At 43.5% G+C, this 16086-nt stretch overlaps 1 protein-coding gene across 3 annotated transcripts in view; it reads right to left on the minus strand.

Annotated features, from left to right (window-relative positions):
- Positions 1-12461, minus strand: part of OSBPL5 (oxysterol binding protein like 5) — a 62245-nt gene extending 49784 nt beyond the window's left edge. The window contains exons 1-3 of one of the 3 annotated variants that reach the window (XM_086471993.1): positions 12311-12461; positions 6138-6216; positions 5418-5421 (exon numbers count right to left, since the gene is read on the minus strand). In XM_086471993.1, coding sequence (XP_086328119.1) covers positions 5418-5421; positions 6138-6216; positions 12311-12446 — 219 coding nt within the window. In that variant the 5' untranslated portion in view covers positions 12447-12461. The remainder of the gene's footprint in view (positions 1-5417; positions 5422-6137; positions 6217-12310) is intronic. The other 2 variants (XM_086471992.1, XM_086471994.1) reach the window with 2 other exon arrangements.
- Between the last annotated feature and the right edge of the window lie 3625 nt (positions 12462-16086).

The raw sequence follows: 16086 nt of genomic DNA on the forward strand, positions 1-16086 counted from the left end.
CTCGTGGCATATGTAAGATTCCGTAAATCCAGGCCGTCAGCTCTAAAGGTCCCTAAGACACAACTGGGCCTTACGTGGCTAAGACACATCAAGAGCATTTAATGATGTCCTTCTATTGCCCTGGCCTATTCTCATCAGCCTGGCAGAAAATGAAGAGAAGCCATTTGTCATCACAGCAAATCTTTCAAGGACACCGGGATAATGCTTGTGCAGGGTATCAGAATCTCGCCCTCTCTCTCTGCAGCAACATGTGAACAATATTAACCAGAGATGAGACTTTGTACAATGGGAGGGAAGGGAATCGGTGTCCTTTTTTTAAAATTACACCCCCCCCCCCCCCCCCCCCCCGCCCCGGAATTTTCTAAGAAGAAAGCAATAGGTATGTTTTCCATACACTGGTTCTCATAACTGTAGGACTGTTAATCCGCCAAAAAATTTTACCAGGGCATGCAGCAGCACTTGCAGAGGTAGGAAACTGTTGTCTCTCTTTAGTTGTCTAAGCAGGTCTGTCCTTTCCAGGACTGAATGATGACCTTGCTGGCTGACAACAGGCTGTACTGTAGTCAGAGACATACTTTTTATCCCAGTTAAGTTTCTGTTCCCTTTCATCTCAGTCATGTAGCTCTGGAGATCCACTGCTGATTGTTAGCAGTTATCACAATACACTTCTGCTAGGCTTTGTAAGAGAGCATAGAGAGTCCTCACAATAGTGCTATTCTCATCCAGTGTCTTTTTGGTGACTTCATTTCCAAGAGGAACCAAATAATTTCACAGAAAAACAGTCTGTGGTCGACTGTGGTGTGGGGGATGCCAGCTCATCAGCATGCCGTGCCTTGGATAACAGCAAGAGCAATATCCCGTTCTTTAGCGCAAGCAATCCTTGCTGCACGGGATGAACACAAAAAATGTGTAATGAGAAACAGACAGAATTATTCCAAATCAGAAACATTTAAATAAAGTCATTCTCAAGCTGTGGTCTGCATCTTAACAGCTGTGACAGCTTACAAGTTGCTCTTTTTTCTTCTTTGCATCCAAGTGAGAGAAAGATGAAATCAGATGGGAATTTGAAGGCAGAACAAAAGTAGCTGGGGTCATAAGCTGCATTTCACAAAAGCAAAAATAGTCATCACATGGGAGACACGTCCTTGCTCACAGGGAATTTCTCCAGTATCTTTTCCATGTATAATTGCTACAGATCTGTATCACTGCAGAAATAAAACAAATGGAACAAAAGTTCCTGAAGTAGTATCAACATTATGGAAAAGCTCGGTTTAACATTAGAAGTGAAGAGCTTCTTGTTACTGATGTGAACATTCACAGATATCTCAACCACATTTAAACAATTTTGTTTTCCACTATAAGCAGTTCTTTTAAAATTTTTTTTTATTTTGTTGTGAATTAACAGCTCATCCAAAGCACAGCAGAGTCAGCGAAATGATTCTTACTGACAAACAAGCTTTGCACTAGGAAAGATTACCCTTCAATTAATATGCTGCTTTACAGTAAGTTGAATAATCTTTACCTAAAACTTCTAGTTTGAAAAAATAAAAAATAAAAAAAATCCCTTTTATTTCAACGATGTTACAAAGACACGGCAACTACGTTTACAACACAACGATTAGCACATATTGAAAGGCATGTACAAATAAATAGCTGACATGACAGCAATAGCTGGGGAAAATCACTGGTGAAATTCAGCTATCCAAGCAACTCCAAATATCAGGTTACACTGCTGTTCAGTGGAATGCTTTGCTCCATTGTGACAGATTATAGTAAATAAAGACCTCATGGGACTTCTATTTAATCATTTAAGCGTACCTTTCATGGGAAGAACATTCTGCAAGTTTAGAATATTTAAAGCACATTTTAGGTGAGATGGGAAGTTGCACACTGAGAAAGATGTTACATCTCTGCTCACTTGAAATCAACTGCAAAGCCCGCTGTGGACAACAGTGATTACCGTAAAATGCTGCACGTGGAATCCAGAAGCAAGGTGTATCTGAGCCAGGCAACAAAAACTGAGTCTGAGTCTTGACAGAGACAACTAGCTCCAAAATAATTCCATCCACAACATCAGCAGAATAAAGTACGGTAAAGAAAAGCCAGCAAGGGTCCAGCAAAGCCTAACACCACCTGGAAGGGCCAGGTTCTCCTATAAAGCTTTGCTGAGCGCACACAGGGGATGTTTCGCTCCTGAGCCTCTCTGAGGTGATTCCTGCAACATCTGGATCTGACAACTCATTCCTCCGTTTGCTAGCTAAGGGAGAACAGAGGGAAAGGTACCCTTGTAGGTTGCCAGAGTTGTGAAGGATCTTTTATGATAGGGTTGGGTACCTTTCTATGAAGGGTTGGGTCCCTTCCAACCTAAGCCATTCTATGATTCTATAGTCCCAAATGTAACCACGGCTGGAACTAACTCAGAGGTTAAGAGCATGATTCATGGGTCTAGAAGGATGAGCTTGATACAACATGGGAGTTGTAGCCTAAGTCTCAAGTGATCAGTACGAGCTGTTTCAAACTACTTTGCAGCTAAAATAAATTTATAGCAGCCCCCTAGATTCGTATTTCAGATTACAAATCAATGAAGACTTGAACAACTCAGGCATGTGGAAAAACTCGTTCACGATGAACAAAGCAGTCTAAGCTTTGCCCTCCCATATGTCATATAACTGCACACGCAACAGTCACACTCCTACAATGTGATAATTTTAGACTTCATTGTGGCATTAGTGGGGGACTGAAAAGAGTGAAGTACCACTGAGCCCCACCTTCAAGACTTTTCTGACTGTCCCTTAGAATAGACTTCAATTCTCTGTGGGCTTTGCATCCATATCAAGAGACTCCAGCTGCTCACCAGCCAGTAGAATTAACACGTAAGCTACAGGAAGGAAAGGAAGAGAGAATGCAACACTGCATACTGCAATAAAAGGTGCCTTAAAGGTTGCTAACAGTGCCAAATGAGGCACAAAATGAGAGAAAGGCATCTCCTGCCACTATCGGGTGTGTGCTAACTGTACTACCTGGCTGCAGACACGAGCTTGAGGCTTAGAGACAAACAGTTCTGTGATACTTTCACATCCCACTACGAGCACTGGTCCCAGAAAACAAGGCTAAAGGGCTCTAAAAAGAAAGAAACTAATATGAGAAACAATGTAAGATAAATACGCTGGTATTTTTTTTTCACCTTGAAAAAGGAGATGAAAGAGATTCCACTTAAAAAATGAAATAAGAGAAAATACGCTTTTGGAAAGTTAGCAATGTAATACGTAGCTGAACTATGCCTCAAATTTGTTTTAATAAAACAAGGGGTCAGAAGCCACAACTGAAACCAGAAATATATACTGGTAAGTACTACCAAACACTGAAAGTCAATGTTCCAACATCAAATATTTTACTGTCTGTATGGAAAGGACAACAGGGATGTGTCCACACCTCCGACATAGGCTAGCAGTCCATCTACGAGCCCAGGGCAGGGTGGCTGCAGTTAAATGGCTTCACAGCTCACAAGTTCACAGATGTTCACAGGGTCTCGATGAGATGTTCTGCTCGGTGTCCGCTAACCTGGGAAACCTGCAGCCTGCTCCATCATGCAGTGTGGACATGGCCTGAGTGAACGAAATGTAGAACCATTTCCAACTCTGATGAAGATGTGAAACAAAACCGCAATTAATCTTCCTGGGGAAGTGTACAAACTCTAAGTCAGAGCTGGGAATTCAAGGTCCCCTAAGCCCCAGTCCAGGGACTGAATCACTCGACTGGCTTTCCTTTCCTCCTGGATGAAAAGAGGACATCAAAATAGCACTGCTCAAGGAACACTGATTTCCAGTAAGGTTTGTTGCATCCACTATGCCAAAAGAAGGGTAAGTATTCTAGGATCTGTTACCTAGAACATTTACTTTTGAATCCATTAATTAAACCTGCACATCCTACAGTTTGGTTTCTAAAAAATATTCCCCCCCAGCTATCAGGAATCTAAACACGACCCAGTTAGCACACACTCTTCCCTTTGGTTCAAGTAGGGTGAATTGCTATTTATTTTTAAACTGAAATACTGTGGCAGATCCCTGTTTACAGTTCTGAACACCAACAGTAAGGTTTCATTCTATAGCCTTAGAGCTGAGTGGATGCGAAAAATGAAATGTTAGGCAAAGTGACTACCAGTTTGCCTAAATTTTTAAGGTATAAGACATTTCACAATAGGGGCTCCCTACTATTGCTGATACTGCAAAGCAAGACAGAAGAAAAGTTATGTGGCTGGAGAACAAGGCAGTGTACAACACAGCAAGGCGAAGCTGAGCCAAGTGAGAATGACAGGCGCTACAGCACAGGTCCAGTGAGGTGGAAAGTCTCTGAATCAAACATCATGTGTCTAAGCAGAACATACAGGCAGGAAAGAACAAACTAGCTCTGGCCCATTCAGTAGCCAAAACAACTGCCTGCAACACTGCAAACAAGTAGGCAAGTTGAAGGTTGGTGTTTCGGGGTCCTCACATCTGGTTTTAGTCCACTGGTGTTTCAGAGCAATTTTGACTACTGTAAAACCAAAGTCTTGGGCTGGTGAAAGTAAAGCTCGTGTCCAGGTTCAGACCTCATTTGTTCTGAATCACAAATCTGATGCAGTTGTTTTGTGCTGTGCATTTTCTCTCATCTCTCCTTAACAACTGCTCTTGACACTGTCACAGAGAGACCCACCAACGCCTCCCAGGTGCACACAAAGCATGGCAGAAATCTAGGTGGGCACTCAAATCTTCCAAGGGTGCTTCTCCTTTCAAAAACACATGTGTAGGAGACTAAATAGCAAGGCAGGCCCTGAGGTTGGAAAATTACATCTGAGCCGTGCTCTTGCCCAGATACCTCTCACAGTTACATTCCTACTCTTGCATTCATGCTGCATCTCAGGAATCAATCTGCCTTTAGGACAGCATTTCAGTGGTCTGAGATGTCTTGTCCAGAAAAAGTCCTCCTCTTTACATTCCTAAGTCATTGGGAATTTAACACCACTCCTTATACGGTGTGCAAAACATCTGGTTTAAAACAAAGCCCTGGACACAGTTTACCCGCCAGGATAAGTGGGAGGCTGGGTTTCCGTGAGGAAAAAGCAAAACCAAGGTCCGTCTGCATTTGCCAGGTTCCAGCAATAGCAGAAGACATGTACACAAGCCCTTGCTGCATACTCTCAAAGCTCCTCTCATCATCATCTCCCTGTGCTGACCTCTGCCACGGCATCCTGTCAGAACAACCTGCAAGCTCCAGGCAAGCACAGTCAAACGTATGTGAAGATGCAGAGCTTAATTTCCTGTATTAAAAACTCCCACTTGTCTGCAACTGCTTCCTTCGTGTTGTGGTTTCATTTCAGCTGGTGTCATTTGTATTTTAGAGCTTCATAGTTGAACAAATTTAGTTAAAAATTTATTAACTGGCCTTGCTTCTATTTCTAGTTACCCTCCAGAAACATATTAGGGAGCCACAGCCAAAAAAGCCCATACGTAAATCTCAAAGCCAGATTCAATTTATAAGGCTGATTCCATCTCTACAGGAAATCAAACCCAAGCACTCCATAACTCTAGATGTAGACCCAGGCTTCAAAAACCCGGATCCAGAGTCTTTAGATCCAGTTTTACCTCTCCAAAACAGCCTGGATGGAAATGTTGTGTTCAGGAAAAGTTGGTTAGTTTGCGTTCCTCTCCTGTTACACCAATTCCTAGAGCTCTCTCCCAGGATCTCGACTCACAGTTTCGGATGTTATGCACTACACTAAATATTACAGCTTTCTCTTCCAAAACAATTAAGGTTTTTTGATTGCTTTGCTGATCAGGAACAGCAGGAGACACCTCTGCTGACAAATCAACCTTTCAACTGTAATTATTCATATCTAATTACACTGCCAAATGAGGTCCAAATAAACAGGGTTTTTCTGCAGTAGGTGCTATCAGGTGAGAGGAAAGTGTGGACTTCTCTGTCACCCCAACCATGCAAAACCACTCATTTTTTTTTCTTTCAAAATATGCACACGCAGTTCCTGCAGGAACAGAGGGAACGGCTCCCTCAATGACTTTTTTTAAAAAAAGAGAATAAGAATGATGAATAACAGCTTGAAAAGAAATGAAAGCAAGACTAGGGATGGATCCTTATCCCACAGTACCTTACTAATGGAGTTTGGAGTCTGTGGTGTCTCATCCTTCAGTGCTGACGGGCTGTTTCCTTCCACATCTTTTCCTGCAACAAATAAATGCAATTCAGAAACAGAGAAATTCTATGCAAAACTGTGGCTACTCACGGCCTTAGAAGGGCTACTGCTAACAGCAAGCAAGAGAAACTGTCATGAGCAGGAGCAGGCACACCAAGATCAGAGAGAGGGATCTTGCAGAGCTTGAAACAGCCTGGATCTACACACTTGGGCTATGCAACAAGTGCTGCTTAACAGTTAGGTCTCAAAACGCCATGGTAAATCAACATGATGGTTGCAAAGCCCAGCATATGAAGGCTGGAAAAACCCACAGAAATAAGGTCGCTTATGCATTCTTAATCATCTCCCTTCTGTGTCTGCATTATGATACAGTCTTTAATTACATTACCACAGTCTGTTCTTTTCTTACATACCCCATGCCTCATTCAATGCAAATAATAAACGGAGTTTAGCTAATAAGCAGCTATTCAATACATTATCCTCCTTGGTCAGTATCTGGCAACTATACACAGATGCACTTGATAGCACACTTTGACGAATAATAGCCATGATCACAAACCATTACAGAAGACAGAACAGCATCTAGACGTAATTAGTAAAACACAATAAAAAAAAAACCTGCAGAAGATCAATGTCTTCTGACAAGGTTATTTATTAAAATAAGAAACATTTTCAATTAAAAAGTAGTATTTATGAACACTATGACATTTTCCAATCATTGTAGAGATATATTTCCACTACCCAAATATGCTAAACTTGCAGGACATTATACACATTATATACTAGTATGAGTGTGTGCAGTCCTAGTCCAAGCAATAAAATGTAACGATAAATTCTGTTCTTTTTGCCAACTGTAATCATATCCTTACAGTAAAAGAAAGCATAGAGCTTCTATTTTAAAAAAGCCAAGAAAGAGCATCTGATGAGACTAGCTTTTTAGTGCCAAGACAGTCATTGTTACCCAATTGCAATGTAGTTTTCTTCTCAAAATTGTTAGCAATCAGAGCTTCAGAATACTGGATGCAGTAAGAACCACCGAGACAATGAAATGTAATCCATTTGTAGCACACTGCAAACATGGGAACTGTTAAAAATATTTTTAAACATTGTGTGGGCCATCTTGGGAACACCACCAGATCCAAAACCAGAAAGGGAAAATCCTTATTCTCCTGAAGTCAGCAGAAGTTGTCACAGGTGTGTCAGAAGCCACAATGTCTCCTGGAGTTTTCCGAGCAGCCATTTAAGAAGCCAAGCACCATTAGAAAAGCCAGCCACAGAAGCTTACTAAAAAATAAATATTGTCATGGACATGTTCTGCACTTCCATCGTGGGACATGTGAGAGGACAAGCACATCCCATTATAACCAGATCTGCAACTGCGCTACAGGGTTTCACTGGTAAAGAGACAGGTCAAAACCCACGCTCCTTTTACAGGCATTAACAGGCAGTTTGGTGTATCAGCTCTTAAATTTAAGAAAAGTCTTTGTGGGACAACCATCCCTAGAAGGTGTCCAACTTCCCACTTGGTGACTAAGGGTAGTGGGGGTTTCAGACGTGTTTCTCACCCTATGGCATAGTGCCGTGCCGCGCCACGTGCACACAGCCGTGCTGATGCAGAAAGCCAACACTCCCAAGCCTGGGAGAACAGGGAGAGCACGTGCGTTGCTCACGTGGGGAACTCACGCGGAGGAAGGACCTACACAGTCACACAGGAAGGCAGTGCAACAACAGGGAACCTGTATCTTAACCTAGTTCCTTACCTGTCACTCCTCCCCATGAAACACTGAGCCCTAAATAACACACTCAGAAACCTAATGTCTGCAGGCAGCAGAAAATCCCAAGTGACTAGATTTCTGACAGTTCCCTTGGGCCACCATGCCAAGTGGGATGGCCACAAGCACTGCTGTGCACAGATTAGGACCTGCATCTCCATACTTTTTCTTTCTCTGGTGGTGCGTTCCTCTCTATAGCCCCCACTCTCCCCAACAGAGGCAGAGGAGGTTGGAATAAACTCACAAAGCCACATAGCTGCTGCACTTATTTCCCATGAATAGTTCTTTCTGTGCATGTATGAGAAAGTAGCATATGGTCTAAAAGTTCAAGTAAAGTTAATGGGAATCAGCTGCTGCCTGCTCCAAGGGAATCACGTCTATTAGCACAACAGAATTCACATCCATTCTTTATTATGACTCATTTCTCAAAGAAAGCTTAACTCCAAGCTGGTATCCATACAAAAAGTCTGGACGTCAGATATTTCTGCCTTCTCTCAGTAATACAGTTAAAAGCTTTTGCACCTGAATAATGAGATTTTCTCTGTTCTTGAGTTCTGGACCATCCTGCTTACAGAGTATTATGAAAAATGGGAACATGCAAATGTTCACTCTTACTATATCATTCACAAGAATTTGTACGATATGTTTATGGAGCAGCATATACTGGTTTCTCATGCCAAACTCATTAAGCGTAATCAGCACTTGTGAGGGAAAGGCTGGTTTTGGAGGAGAGCTATCTTTGCTCTCAAGCAGACTGGCTGCAGCTGGGCAGAGGGAGAGAGGCAGCCCTTGTCTGGAAAGCAAACTTCACTGAAACAACGGGCAAGTTTCTCAAAAACCCACACACATAGTTAAGTGCATAGAAAGCCAAAAAGCAAGCGTTGCACCCAGAGCACAACAGACATAGCTACCTTGAGAAAATAACTAGGAAACCACATAAAAACATAAAAGAAGCTAAATATTAACTGGCTATAGAAGCTGAAGTTCTTATCTCCTTGATCAAGAAAACATAATGCCCACAACAGAAACAGAGCTGAGTATCTCCTCACTTAAAGTACTGGCTGCTAGCAGGGCATGCAAAGAAGAGTCCTCCACAAAGTAGCCCAAAAGTTTTGAACCAAATATCGAAGAAGATTTTGTGAAGGGAATCAGTGGTCCATATGGAAACGGCCTTCACACATCATGAAGCAAACTGCCCACACTTCAGTCTTGCAGTTATAGAGTAGAATTACTGATACCTTCTTTTATGCCATTACTGTCATGCACAGGAAAAATAAATATTTGGTTCCTTTCCAGAACAGTAACTATTCCTTTTCTTCGGTTTTCTGCCGGGCATCAATCCTAGAGGTGCATTTGCCTTTCCCCTTTATAAAGAATGATACGGCAAGCATGACTTATCAATGGTAACAGGAAGCAAAATTATTGAGGAATTCATGATTAGCTCCACACAGCGTGAATTACAATTTTATAGGGTTTCTGATAAAGTATCTGGATAGCTAACAAGAGGAAATACAGGCTCTGATGTGTGGCAAAACTATCACAAATAAAACTCATTACTGTTGTAAATATCAGCCACGTGGCCCAATGTGTACACGAGACTGAAATGTAGTTCTGTGTATCTATCACAGTAAAATTCCCATATTCATGAAAGTGCATCTCTTAGGATGCAGATAAGCTAATCTAAATTTTTATTTAAAGACAGTGTGATCTCACAGCCTAGTCAAAAAGAGAGATTTTCTAAAAGTTCTTTTAGCTACTCCCCCAGTAAATTTCCTACCCTCTGAAAGAGAAAATAGAGGAAGATTCTCTCCTTATTGCTAAGTGAAAGACAGACATGGGCAAGGAACGTGAATTCATGTGTCTCTAGCTTGTGAACTTCTTATAGTAAGAAAATACCTTCCTCAAATTTCTTTTAGTTACCATAATCATTAGCATTTTTGTAAGCAAGTAAGAGGCAAAGAGTCTGAAATGTTATTTCAGATAGCGCCTTCTGCGTTTCCCCTATGTTTCCTTTAAAAAAAATCATCTCACTGAACTGAATCTCCATAGCGTAGCTCGCCTGAGGTGTAAAGTCTTTCTCTCCCTTCTCACCGAATTATTTACTTGCACACCTTTGTTGTTGGAGGGCTAATCCTAGGTGTTGGTGCTGTGATCCGGCCACCTCACAACCCAGGGAACTCCTGGCAGGAAATCACCGGGCTTTATGGCCCGCACTACCCACAGCACCCATCCAGCACGATCAGCCCAGTGCTCTTGTAAAGAAAACCTGCTGGGGTCAGGCAGCAAAACATGGACCACTGGAAAAGCCCCATGAACTGAAAGTACATGTAAAACAACAGAGAAAAATGGAGGACAGAGAAATATTGGATGCAGCTTATGGACGTAGACCTGTGGCTCATCTATGGTGATGGCAGCATGCTTCAGAGGGATGGGAGAAGGTGAGGGGAAGCACACGAGGCTCAGAGGAAAACGGGGCAGAAGCAGCAGCAAAGGAGTGAAAGGAGAGCCTGCCATGGGAAACGGCAACTGAACATGAAAAATGACAGCTAATTCTCATGGAGAATGTGAGGAAAACACAGACAAGGCAGGTCTGTGGGGACCAGGAAAGAAATGAAAGGAGTAAAAAAGTAAGTAAGGACAGACAAAAACCCAGACTCTCTGCAAGAAATCCTCTGGCTGAAGCAGTAACTTCTGTTTGTTTAAAAGGGATATTCTCTCCTTTACAAACTCTTTGGCCTATGCTCTTCCTTTGCAATACAGAGGGCTACTGCCCTTGCTGACGCCAGTGCTGGAGGTTACTCGGAAGAACTGCGAAGCAGAACAAAAGCTCCAGCATGGCTCAAGGCACTTGTTCTGCCGAGGCCAGCAAAGGCTGTTTGGTCCGGCTGCCAGCATGCGTGAAGGAGAAACAAGGCAATGAAGGAAGCTGAGGAAGAGACAAACTCTTCCAGCTACCTCCTCCATGCTGAAACCCTCAACTTTCCCTGCTTTCTGAAAGATTACAGCACTGAAATACCTCTGTGAGGAAGTCAGGAACTTTTGGAGCAGTGAAAACTCTGGTAAGAACTGCAGAATGGGCAAACTCTAAGCTATGTCTCTCCATCTCCTCAAAGCAAGGGGAAGTGACTACAGCCTGAAAAATCAGCTCTTCAGCACCCAAAGATAGCACAAGTGAAACAGCTATTTACTTACCACACACTTATACGGACCGTACGTATGGGTAGCTTGCTGTTCAGTAGTCCCTGCAGGTTTGAAATGTGTGAGGTTTTAGGTGTCCCATTTTAAGTTGTTTTCAATTTGATTACCAAAAGGTTGTTAAAGCTTTCAGCTACCTTGGTGACAGCCAGGATTAGTCAGCACTGCTGAAAATAGGCTCCCCATTGCCTTGAAGCAAACACCCACAAATAGAAATACCTGTGAAATCAGAGGCCCTTGAGATATCTGCACGACAATTAGCTCAGGAAACCCAGAACTGGTTTTGCTCTACATCTGCAAAGCCCAGAAAGTCTGTTGGGTGTTACATCTATATGAACACTGAAACTTTTGGATAGATGCTATGTTCTTTCTCTAGAGATCAGCGTTCTGAGAGCTCACGAAGGTGCTGTGAGGTTTGATTATTTAGCACTGACATGGCAGCTGCAAATGACAGCTCTTCAAGCTTGTGACTGTTCCCTGACGCACTTGTTTACAGACTGGAACAGAAGCATTGTCTGCAAACTGCAATCAAGGAAAGACTTGAATGTTTATTGTGAGCAACAAATTCTGAAACAATAAAATGAGCTCTATTTCCTTCAAAAAGGGTGCTAGGAAATTCAAAGCAAAAAGTAAAAAGAATGCCTAAAGCCAGTCTGCCATTCACTGCAACCTGTCAAGATTCCTGGTACTTGCAGTGCTTGTAGATATTTACAGAACATTAACCACAGAAAGTCTGCTCTTGTAATATTTATCCTAGGCTCTAAATCTGAACAGGGAAATCTGCCATTAAACCTCTTCAAGTGGGGCCAGTAAATGTTAAACAAGTCCAATGCTTAGGGTGAAACACCAAGTGCCTCAAAGTGGAAGTGCCTGAAAACATTAGTTATTTTTGAAATCAGAGGCCATGCAGTGTTAAAACAGTTACATACTACAATGCTGATGCCCTCCATTCCCTCTTAACACCATGGCAATGAAAGACAATAGCATCACGAAAGCAGCACTGTCTGGGATGCAGTAATACCTGTGTTGCGACAGTTTCTTTCTCTCCTTCACATTAACTTGTTTCTCTTTGTTTCCTGGCAGCGTGCTAGAACACCCACTTGCAGTCAAGCACCCGAGACACACTACTTTCTGCACTGACACACCAGAAACCAACCTAGGCTGAGCGGGTAGATGTCATTGTCAGCCCCGAAGAACAGATTGCGTGTCAGCTTGCGAGGATCGACCTTCTGAGGGGTGGATGAGGCCGGACAGAGGGAGAACCTGCGACGAAGAAAGTTCTCCTCCTTCATGGCATGAGCTGTGGGGGTTTTCTGAAAAGGAAAGATAGAAATAACAGTTCATTTCAAGACACAGGAAATCAAAGTTTCACACCCAGATGACTCCGCTGCTTCAAAGCTGCCTAATCCTATGTAGTGTGCTAGATCTTTTTATAGAGTGCCAGAAGGCTATGCAGGAAAAAAAAAGAAAGTTATACTAGTTTGAAGCTACAATTACTGATTTGCTGACTCCCAGTATTTGCAAACTGCAGCGAAGCAGGACACTGCTCCTTGGTGAATCCAGGCAGCATAACACCCTCCCACCTACAAGGATCTATCTAGGATAATAGCTACTTACTGGGTCTATCGAGTGCACAGCGGTTAAAATTGACTTTTTTTTCCTTTAAGTTTTTCAAGTCTTTTTCATAAATGTGACTCTGCTGGTGCCAGCAGTTACAGCATCTCTGCAAGGATCGACATTTAATCTGAGCTGCATGGAGGAAGACCAGCTGCACTGGCTGCAGAGAGCAGCAGGCGAAGACAACACCAGTGTCACTCCTGCTCTTATTTCCAATTACAGCACATAAAATAATTTTCGTTTTCTTTAAAATAGCATTTAGATCAGCCTTGCAGTTTGATTAATAAGATAAATCTTGCTGCTCTGTGAGGATAAAGAACAGCATTTGTCTCCCCAAAAGCCTCCCTGCATCCCTGTACAAGAGCCTGGTGGTACTGTGCTCTTTACCACCACTTGGCTAATGCACTAGACTATCCTGGCTGGAATTAAAGGTTTCTTTTATACCCATCCAACAAGCAGTTCTTTCTTACCCATTACAAACAGATATTATGACTGTCTCCTTCCTGAGTTACACGCTTTATTCGCTCCTCATGTGCAGCCAGAGGCAGGGCTCCTGCTAGCAGTAAGAAGCGTTAGCCCACATTTTGGGTGGGGATTATGGACCACAAGGTCTGCTGCTTCTCCGGGGGACAGTTACTGCGGTAAGAAAAACCCTTTAGGATGGTACACATTTCCTGAAAAGAGCCTCCAAGTCTTCCCATCTCTTTTAGGCTACTGGGAAAGCAAACGGGTAAAAGTTGCCCAGTCACAGTGCAGTTCAGGAGGGCAGGACCAGCATGGAAGGTGACTTGTGTGGCACTAGGTGGGAAATGGGCTGATTACAGCCTAGATCATCCTGCCCTGCCCTTCCTGCTCCCAGTACCACTCTGGTGCTTGCACTGACCCAAACACCCCAATTTAACGGGGAACCTTCAGGGGCCTCTTGGAGCTCAGCCTGTGAGACACCACACAGGGGGATGCCATGAACGCGTCCCAGTGTGAGAAACTCCCTCATGTGTTTCATCTGAGTCCCTCCACCTGCCTTGCTAATCCCTGTAGAAGGCAGTCCCAATGTTTCAGGTTTTGCAATTTTTTAAAAATTTATTTACACAGCAGGCTGTATCAACTTTACCAACTAGATGTGATTTTCAAGGCAAGAGACGATCTGCTCCTTCCTTCCTCCAAGAGACGGCCTTGGTGCCCAAGAGCTTAATTTTATCTAAACCAGTCTGGACTCCAACAATGAGCACGGGTTACTGAAACCACTTTGAGCAGCAGGTCTTTCTGAACCCAGCTCACCATGCTGGGATGAGCCATCAGCTGTGAGGGTCTGTAACATCCAAAAAGGGGCTAATGGCTAGCAGCTGGGGCACCCCCAGGCCACACAGCTGCAGTCTGAAGGTGATGTATGTCCCCTGCTGGGCCCGTCATTCATGGAGGATGAGTTAAGGTCTGTGCAGTGCTCTGAGGACACAATGCTCCCCAAAAGCCATACGTGTTATCACATCCTCCCCATGAAGTGGCTGTAAGACACTACAGATTCAGTAGCAGCATTTCACCATAACCACCTCACACAACTCTCAGTGAAGGGCTTTGAATCTGAGCGCCAGGACATGGGCCCACCCTGTGCACAGCCCCTCACATGAGGCTGTTTCAGGCTGAGGACGTGCAATGATAGCCGGGTGAAATGAGGTGGCTGCAGCACTTTCCACTCACTGCTACCCTGCCTCCTGCCAATTCAATTGCCCAGAAAAACCACCCTGCAAACATACGACCAGGCTCAAGAAGTCCCCAGGTTCCCATTGTGGCCAACGGCATCTCCGAAGCAGCAGGTTAACTTAGCTACCTACTATTTAGCAATGTAAAGAATAACCCTTTTTTTGCATAGATACTCTTGATTGCATACAGCTGGGCAGGGAAAAGATGTAAAATTAAAGCTAACTTCAAAAAAAAATAAAAGAGAGAGAGGAAGAAAATGCAGCTAGTTATGTGTCTGAAAGCAAAATATTTAAAAATAATCCAGGTCTAAATAGCTGGGTTTGGAATGCTAACACTGAGCTATTTTCTGCCCTTGTTCCCAGAAAGTCCATCTCAACTCTCCACCTCTGGAACTGCTCATAAGTGGCTTGGAACAAAAGCAGATCCGTGGGACACTCTCCCCAAAAAGCAATGACTCAGCAAGGCCAAGCCAACTGTGCAGGAAGGTGTTCAGAAATCCCAGGTCCCTCCAGTGGAAAGCAGGCTGGGGAACAAGTTACAAACATAAACCATCCGTCCATCCAGCTCTTACAGCCTGCTCTCATGGTGGAGACTCTTGTCAGGGTAACAAAAAGGTTTCATTCAGCATCATTTTGTCTCAGCAGTACCATGAGCCACATCAGTGGAGAACTGCCAGCCAGCTCACATTGATGTCAGTTCAAAAACCCTCCAGACACCGGAGCAAGAGCAGGCTGTATGCTGGGTCAGACATGCCAGAACACAGTTTCTTTCAACTGCTGCTGTATTCACTATGCAGAGAAACCAATGCTGTAACGTTTCCCTTACCTATTATTTCACACTGTTCAACCACACAATAATTGACAGAATTATTGTGCTGATGCTCTCTCATTCCCACACTTATTTAAGCCACGGGCTTGACGGTAAGAAATCTGGATGCTTTGTTCAACTGGGAACAGCCGCTGGGCAACAACAAAGGAAAAAGACTTCTCTTAAGTCTGTAATTTGCTCTGGTTCTTCTCTTACATATCTTCATACAAACTTGTGGCAGCAGCTCATCTCTTTTTGACCACAAAGATCAATTTGAGTAAGTTCCTCTTAAATGGGTCTTTTTTGGCAGAAGACCTCCAGTGACTGAAGCTCCCCGAGAAGCAGCAGCGGTGATGTGTCTGTCAGCCACACACACGCAACCGTGCAACACACCGTGTCACCAACACCCCGGGCCTGTTTTTCAAAGATCCTCTAACACTGTCTTGCTCCAGCTCACGGGCACAGATCCTTCCTACATTTGACCCTCATCCAGACAGGCTCTTATGCCATCCACGTTGTCATGGGCTTCACTCCAACTAGAAGCTGACAGCCGCAGAGCCTCTCGTTCAGTGCGCTATACGGTGTGTGCACAGTTCAACTTACTTCTGCTTTATTTTGGGCAAAAGAGAAGAATCGTTGGCTGGCAGTTCCTTCCCTGAGATTGCACCATCTTAGATTACCATGACATTTTTTCAGAGAAAGGCTGAGACAGACAGTCATCCTACAAGATTCTACCTTGTTATGCAGTGCAGAGCGAAGCACAAAATCACAGAAAAGGACTTTTTTGTATTTGGGATTTTTTTAATACAT

This window comes from Leptosomus discolor, chromosome 12 (genome assembly GCF_034619465.1).
Source record: "Leptosomus discolor isolate bLepDis1 chromosome 12, bLepDis1.hap2, whole genome shotgun sequence".
NCBI classification, from domain to species: domain Eukaryota; kingdom Metazoa; phylum Chordata; class Aves; order Leptosomiformes; family Leptosomidae; genus Leptosomus; species Leptosomus discolor.